Source organism: Corapipo altera, unplaced genomic scaffold (genome assembly GCF_003945725.1).
Source record: "Corapipo altera isolate COAL_440 unplaced genomic scaffold, ASM394572v1 69, whole genome shotgun sequence".
NCBI classification, from domain to species: domain Eukaryota; kingdom Metazoa; phylum Chordata; class Aves; order Passeriformes; family Pipridae; genus Corapipo; species Corapipo altera.
This window is the reverse complement of record NW_020884908.1, coordinates 7,508,591-7,517,175: the sequence shown is the minus strand read 5'-3', so window position 1 is coordinate 7,517,175 and position 8,585 is coordinate 7,508,591. Positions and strand designations below refer to the sequence as shown.

At 44.6% G+C, this 8,585-nt stretch overlaps 1 protein-coding gene across 2 annotated transcripts in view; it reads right to left on the bottom strand.

Moving 5' to 3' along the window:
* Window positions 1-262: 262 nt before the first annotated feature.
* The window catches only part of ADGRL3 (adhesion G protein-coupled receptor L3), a 514,107-nt gene continuing 505,784 nt past the window's right edge, over window positions 263-8,585 (bottom strand). For both annotated transcript variants that reach the window (XM_027652756.1, XM_027652761.1), the window contains one exon: window positions 263-3,304. In XM_027652756.1, coding sequence (XP_027508557.1) covers window positions 3,237-3,304 — 68 coding nt within the window. In that variant the 3' untranslated portion in view covers window positions 263-3,236. The remainder of the gene's footprint in view (window positions 3,305-8,585) is intronic.

Sequence of the window (8,585 nt, the reverse complement as noted above, 5' to 3'; positions counted from 1 at the left end):
ATGAATCAATCAGTTCATTTTAGTCAGACTGGCGTTACATAAATGTCACTAAAATCAATGACTGAAAGACATAAAAGATTAATAAGTCCTCATGCGGTACATCTAACTGGGATGCAAACTTACAGCAGATAACTTCACGCTGAACACAGCTATACAGGTACTTTGAATAAGTCATTTTAATAGAAAACTCAAGGGCATGCCTGTGATGAGCAGGCATGGATGAGAAAAATCTAGTGTGTTATTAATTTCAGACAATGCCGAGTTCTTTTTCATAATGTACATTTTATTAATGCTCTCCATGATAGCTTTTCATACCGGTTCACCACCAGGAGTACAGTAATTACAATGTATTAAGATTCATTCCATGCCTGAGGAGTAAGGAAGTCCAGTTAAGATATGGAAAGCAAGTGAAATGTCAATCATGATTGACTCAGGGCTGGATTAAATCAAAACTCTGCCCTGGGGAACCCAGTGGCTGGGTGGGTTTGGTAACAGCACCTCCCAGACACAATCTTCGATGAATATCTGCCTCCCTCTCCTCACTGGCTCACCTCTGCACATAACCTGTGTGCCATCAATATGGATGCAGTGGATGGGATTCATCATTTTTATTAGGACTTGGGGTTGGTCTGGCTCATCATTACAACTGTCAGTTACTGGGTGTCAGCCTCTTCAGGGTTGGAAAGAGAGAGAAACATTACAGGTTGTTGTAAACACCTCCAAGAATAACTCTTCTAGACATAATGGCAAGGGTTTAAGGTGCAGGATGATGGGATTGTCTGGGGAGAGAAACTAATAGTGAGGGCTCTAATGAAAAAAAAAATCCACCACTCAACACAACCCAGTGGATTTCTGCTTTCCTGCAACCTAGTGGAAAAACAGGGAATATCTTCTTTCCTGCAGTTGCAGCCCTCACCAAGACAATGGTCACCTTGCCTAGGGACACTATACAAGGCTGGAGAAGCAGGCAAGGGAAGAGGCATCCACATGTGGCAAATGAAAACACAGTGTACTCTGTGCACTGGTTTGATAAATAAATAAACGGTTTGATAAATATGTAAATAACTAGGCACTAGCAGTTGTTAGGTGTTAATGGTAACAGCAGCCAGAGAGAGGTGGATGACAGAGGAGGTATTCAAGTACTCAAGAGGAAAAGACCAACCCTTGCAGCTCACCTTGATCCACTGCAAACAAATTACCTCTCTAGATGCCCACACTCCTCAGTCATTTAAAGCAGCTTCCAATTTCTGTTTATTCCCCACTGGCCATTCCTAGCAAAGGTATAGGGGCTTTGCCCCCAGCACTATTCTAAATATGTTGGTTGATACTATCTGGATTTTTAATGGGGAAGGACACTTCATGCTGGCCCTGCTTTCTAGAAAATGCTAGGCTGAAGAGAGTCTTCTATGTCTAGAGAAAGTTATTCTGTGTAATTTTAAAAAATATCTTTTTTTTTCTCAAGTATGGTTTTTTTCCCCTATTTCAATTTTTAATTTCAATTCTTTTTTTCCAATTTCCCTGCACTGGCTGAATCCACATGGTTGGACTCAGAGTAAATAAGGCATAAGCAGTTGTGAAGGATGAAGGGGAACACCTGAAGCTCCTCTCCAGCTTCCATCAGGTACCATGCTGCAGCAGCTCACATTCTGCAAGCGCCCGTGCCTGAGTGCAGCCCTGTTCTGCTGGCAGTGTTTGCAGATGGCCACTGTTGTGCCGTAGGCAGGGGACAGTGGCTGACAATTCAGTGGGCAGCAAAGATTTATCAGCTTTTACTCACCTAATGCCACCCCCGCCGTACCTCGTTCCATGGAGAGGTGTGGACACTACTCTGCGCTAATGCTAATAAAGCTGGACCTGGCAGCACTACTTATGACTTCTCAAGCTTGCTTGGGCATATAAAGTTGAGTACAACATACACATCCATATTCTCTCTTCTCTCACAGACACAGCTACACAGACATGGGGACCTGCACTGGCTGGCGCCCACCCGCACCAGGCAGTCTTGCACACGCATTTACGAACATGCTGAGGAGGACTGCACATACAGGCACTGGCTGACATGGACACAGATGTCTATGCATGCCTCCATTTAGCCAGCTGAACTATTGGCCCAACACCATTAATAAGCCTTCAGGGTTCTTTTTTTTCCTTTTCTTTTTTTTTTTCTTTTTTTTAAACTAATGCTAAAACTCTGGGAATAACCAGACTGATGGGGTTTGAATCCCTCTGGTGATTTCTGCCCATCCCACCCCCACCCCCCCTACAACTGCACCAAGCAGCCCAAGTCCTCTGTGGGCTGTAGCTGAGTATTTACACCAGCGGAGACCATGGGCCCAGTGAGTCCACCCTGTTTACAGGGATGAAAGATTAACCGTCTGCCGAGTCCTCTGATGGATGGGTCTGTCATCCTTCAGGTGCTTCCTGCACCCACCGTGACTGCACAGCTTGGCTGCAAGACCCCACACCAGCCTCCACCGGGCAGACTCCACGGTTTCCCACATATCCATCCCCAGCTGAGCTGATTGAGAAACGCTATCTTCAAGATACTAAGGCTCATTTTTTTCAAAAAAATATCTCTATTTACACAAGACAATAAAATCTGAGCAGCTTTCCCCCGAGAAGCTTTTGCCAAGCAGAGCTGCTGCTGGACACATGCGCCGGTCCCTATTTACACAACAGCTTTGCTTGACAGTACCCTGTTGGCAAGTTCAGCTTCTTCTGGTGTAAGGACTATTTCTTTGTCCCTCTTTTCCTTTCCTTGTTAGCTCTTTGCACAGACAGGTCTGTATTTACAACAGTAACCTGGATCCAGTGGGTTCACCTTTATACAGCCCAGCTTGCAAGCATGGTGAGGGGCTCAGGATGGTGGAGTGAGCACGCTCAGCCATCTTTAAGTGCTATGAGGTTGCAAAGTCAACATTTGGAGCAGATGAAACTAATTTCTTATTACAAAAGACAGTTTTCACCCGTTCTGCTCATCTTAAAAAACAGGCGAGCTACCAAACAGTGAGGGCACTTTCCAGGGCACTGCCATGCACAGGGCCAGCAGGAATCTCAGCTGGGCTGTTTTCTCCTTGGGGATGCAAGGGTTTGCTGAGGGTTTTGTTGAGGCTGGTTTCTCCTGCCTCTCCTGTTGCGCGATCCCAAGTGAGGGATGGGTAAACTGAGGCACAGAGGGGCTGAGGTGGTACGCTGGCATGGGCTTGCTGAGGCAGGCTTGTTGGGTGCCCCAGGTGCTAGATGACACTGTCTTCCATGGTGACTCGCCTGAAGACTGGCTCCTGCTTGGGCGTCCTTCCACTTTCTGTGAAAGACAAGGGGAGAGCAGGTAAAGCCCCAGAACAGGACCCTCAAGCAACCACCAGCTATTTTCAAGACCATTTCCACCCCCAGACAAAGTAAAGGATGCCTGGGCTTGCCTTGAAAAGGAAGGCTTGCTCAGAACAGGTGAATGTATTTATGGGTCAACATCCCATCGGGAATCTCCTCCCATCCTTTTTGCTGAATGTGGTGCTACAGTTTTGCTTAGCTTTAGCCCCACATGAGCCAGTTTTTTGTTGAATGGTATAAGGACTGACAGCATCAACCACTGCTGCCCATCGCTCTGCAGAAGAAGGGTGATGCCAAGGTGCCTTTTTGTTCCTCTGGGTTTATCCCAGCTCAAGCAAGGAGAGCACAGAGTTGAGCAGCAGCCACCAGCTTGTACCAACCCAATAGGCTTGTTTTAGCAATCTGCATTTTTTGTAGTGTGTTCACCTCCAGCCCCCCCTTAATGATAAACAGTCAGTATAAATGACTGCAGAATAAACAGATTTGTTTTGCTATCAGACATTATCTGAAGGGCACTTTACATCCTGAGTGCTCTGCTTTACAGCTGCCTCTATAATCACTGAAGCCCCAGGGAGGAAAACACCTCCTTTCACAAGTGCAGGTTGGGAAGACACAGCCGCATGCACTTTGGGGTGAACACATGCAGGCTTCTTCATAAGTAATATTTCAGGGAGAGGTTAAGATAGGCTAGACACATTCAAGAAGAATCAAGAGGTATCTTGGAGCCATTTTCTAAGCATAAATGATTTCACTCCATTTCCCAACCACCCAAATCTATGTTGCTCTGTATGGCATAATAGAGAATGTTACAGGGAAAGTGGTGCGGAAAGAACCGGCAACTTTTCAGGTATCTCCCAGCTTGGCTATTTTGACTGATCTTTTTAATCTTTGAGGAGGAAGGACTTTCATCCTTTCCTTGTTGCTCATCTCTTTTGTTTTCTTTTTTTTTTTTTTTCCAAGCAGTGGGATGCATTTTCTCCTTTCATTTCCACTGCTACTGCTAGCTTGGTGGGTTGCTTTGCATTGCAGCTCAAACTGTCAGCAGCTGAAAATGCCTGGGTGCACAGTGTATCTTGGGGAAAAAAAAAAATCAAATATTCCACCTGTTTAGTATGAAGCACTCCTCCTGGCTGATATCAACAGCAGCTTAAGCAATGAGGCCTTTTATCTCTAAGCAAGAATGGTAGCAACACAAGCAAGGAGGTGGGTGAGGGGAAGGTGACCAAAGGGCAGAGCTGAGGCGCTTGCACAGAAAGCAACTCTTCCATTTATCAGGGAGGGACTCTCTCAAAAAAAAGGTCTGCTTGGTGGCAAACTGTATTTTTTCTAGGTGAGGAAACCAGGGGCTGGCCAGAGCAGGCACCCAACAGCCACAGCCAGGATGTAGCCTGCCTCAAATTAGCCTCCTGTGGCACATGGGCTAATCTCATACAACCTTGCACTTCTCTCCAGATGCCCACAGAAACCACCTGAGAAACTGCTTCTGGCATATTTCAGCCAAAGGACAAAGCCTTGCCAGAAATCAGAGGCTTTTTCTTTTAATTCCCCCCATGCAAAGTCCATTTACCCACACCCCCTCTGCAGCTTTCATGCAACCAAGTCCTATGACATGTTTTGGGCGCAGTCCTGCTGCTTCCCAAGGGGCATAACCAAACATCTTCCACCCAGTTCGTTGACTGCTTAGTTTTCCACATTCATTCCCCGCCCCCAAATCCATCAGTGGATGCTACCACAGGCTCACGCCCACAGAAAGGCGAAGCCTTTGCTGCTGGTGGGACACAAAGGCTACAGGGCTTATGCCTGCATTGAACTTTCCTGCCACAGTGACCCAACCTAAACACTGCCTCAGATGCTTCCAAGAGAAGTAGGAAAAGACAGGCTGAAAAGAGTTTTATTATAGCCATAATTTATCCATCGAGCATCCTGCTGCTGGAAATAACCTTTCCAAAGTTGTTACTTAAGATGCACTGGATTTTAAGTGGCAGTCGGAGATACTGGGTCATCTGTACAAGTATTCCCATGCACACCAGCTGAGGAGGTTGTGCAGCAGCTATGTTTGTTTTATATTCTAAGCTGCTGTTCAGGGTTTTAAGCAACGCTGTCAAAATACCAAGCATTTGCTTCCAACACATAATAATTGTTCTGTATACCAGCAGGTTTTGTTTATTTATTGAGGTTTTAGCTTGGGTTTTTACATGTGTACAGCGTATTTGAGGAGTAGAAATATAAGAAAAGGAAATATGTGGAGGATGAAGAAATAAAAAGGCAGCAAATACTTAGGATGATTTTTTTGGTTTTTTTGTTCTTTGCATTTTGCTGAAGAAGACTATCACCATCTGTCTGGCATACCAAATACAATAAACAGTAAGCACCTGTAAAAAACTATTTTGATGTGAAAAAGGAAGATTTCCAAGCTATCCTGGCTAGTCTTAATATTTCAGCTTTAAACAGACTATCTCTTCTGCACTGGGATGACAAATGATCTGGTGTGTATGATCCATGCATCCCTAGGGCTTGCCAAAGCCTTTGGAAGAGCAAAACTGGTCCTATGCCAGCTACCTATGGTGAACGAAATGTCTCTCAGTCCAGAATGGTGAGTGCTGCTGGTTTTTCAGGGGTACTCCAGTGCTCTCTCCTGACCGCATTGGTAGTGCCCCTGCTGAGGACAGTCACCACTCACACAGCCATCACTGCCTTTCCTGGGAGCACTAATCACAGATTTTTTCTGGTTTCAGCTTTGCGCTGCAGGATGTTCTCCATGCTGTTACCAGAGAGCCTGCGACAACATGACATTTATATAATGTTCATGAGCACAGACTATTTAAACCCTAAAATATTCATTAAATAAAATTTGCATAGAGTCTAGCTGAATGCAGCAGATAGCTAAAAATAAAGTACTTTTCTTTATAAAGGTAAGGAGGAGATCAGGGTGTGACAGATGACCAAGCCGGTGCTCTTAAGCTTTCCTGAGAAAGGTTTTTAATAAGATGAGCTATCTTTTTATCCCTGTTGACTAGACAATTCTACATGTTATTATATTCTTTATAAACTAATGAGATCAAGAGCATATGGGGATGTGTGAGAGAAAGGCCAGCTGGCCAGAGAAGAGGGAGGGGGATGCAGGCAACAGGGACACATATGGAGACACAGAAGGACCCCCACGAGCTCTGTGCCTCCCACCACTACCAAGGTTTCCCCTGGCCCTGTGAAGCATCTCACTGCTTACTACCTCTGGGCAGGGAGGAAAGAAAAAGATTGGTTAACAACTTCAGATTACAAAGATTTAAAAGCAATCAAAAGGCAGAAATTAGCAGCATCATGGAAAGTAATATTGTCTACAAAATGCCTCCAAAGCTGTGATGAACACCCTCCCTTCCCAGCAACCCTCCAGTCTACATAGTCTTTTCTAGCATGTCTTTCACCTTGTGTTTCTCCTTCACATGTTTCAGGGAGATTTTTACAGTCTCTTATGGCTCTTGAAGAAAATGGGTAGGAATTGCCTGCTAGAGTCAAAGTGTCCTTAAGCAGTAAACTGATGCATCAGCTCATTATGGGGTAGTCTGCAATGGGATTACAAAGGAAAAATAACCCAGTCCTGTGCAAATTAGAAGGACCAAGTGAAAAAAGGGATTAACAACTTGCAAAGAATCCCAAGATGATTTTCAGGAAAATGCAAGGCATGGAGCCTTGCACTTCTCCACTCTCCCCACTGCAAAAAAGGCTTTCTGAAGAGACAACTCAAGAAAGGAATTGACAATCCTCCCTCTAAACATGCCTGGCAACCTATGCTTCCCAAAGGTGGTCCCGTGGTTCAGAAAGCGGTCTGTGTATTGTTTGATGTTTTCATCAAGCACTACCTGTTTGCTTCTATTCTGTTTGTTTCACTGAAAGTGGGACGCTTATTGCAGTTGAATGATGAAGATTTAATCCCCTCCCTATAAGGCAAATCTGGTTGTTTTTGTTTTGTTAAATGAAGCTCTACAAAGGAAGAACCATCCAGTACTGGGTTGATTATCCCCATCAATCCAGCTTGCAAAGTTATGTGCCCCAAGCATGAGCATGGATTTAATACCATAATCACCACTGCCTCTTCATCAAGCTGTTTTCTCACATCCCTGACTTGGCTCAGCATTAAGAAATGCCTTAGAAGTTTTTCAGCTCTCCCTCCTACCCCAGGAGCATTGTAGGCACCGAGGACTTAACAGTGACTTGATTTTCACATGCTGCAGTCTGCATAGAACACACCACTATATTGCCAGTCATGTAATAATTATATCTAGCGAGCTATTTATCAACAAGCAGAAACCTTCACCATGCCCATAATCAACTATCTGACACAACAAAGTCTGTTCTCAAGGGAAAAAAAACCAGCCAAAAATAATCTGCATCCTGCTCCCCATTTTTGGCTTAATAAAATTAAAATGCATATCTATTTTCCCTCTATTTTGTGATTCAGCTGTTTCCAAAGCTATAAGAAGCACCAACAGTGAATCCTATGGTGTCAGAACGGCCCGGGGACAGAAATAATCAGCTTGAAAATAAGCGGCGTTTTTTTGCAATCAAAGCGCTAATGGGCATGGTAGGCTGGCAGAGAGAAGTGTGAGTGAGAAAAACAGCCTGCACACTGATAAATCTGAAATACACAGAAAGGCTGGGGAAGAACGATCATTTGTAGTAAAGGAAGTCAAAGATTTTTCAGTAGGACAAAATCATCCCATAGCAAATCTACCACTGCTTCGTTCTTGCATAGTTTCAGGGACACTGGTAAATGCCATGCTGGTCACCTGCCTCCACTTTACCACGATGATATTTGTTAAGGCATATCTCACCCTCTGCATGAATTCAATCCGTCCATATTACCGGAAAACTATTTTTTGAGTCTAATTCAGTAAAAGAGTTTTTACATTCTCCAAAGTAGGAAGTACTTCAATTATTTAAAGCCTCAGCAGCCTCTACTGGGCTACTACATGGATTGCTATGACCACGTGAGTCTGAAACACCTGCTTTGCCTGCACACATAGGTCTACTGCACTGCCCAGTTCCATCGCTCTGGCATGGAAAATAAAATGAAACAGGAAGGCAGCATCAAGTGCAAGAGCATGACCTGACTGGCCAGTGGCTGTTCTGCTATGAAGTGAGGTGATTTCATAATTCCAACAGGAAATGAGCCCTTGCCAAAACCTAGACCTGGCAAGAGCCGCTGTTGTGATCAGTCCTTGGTCAGAAATGAAGTTTCCCCCCCAAGATGTTTAGGC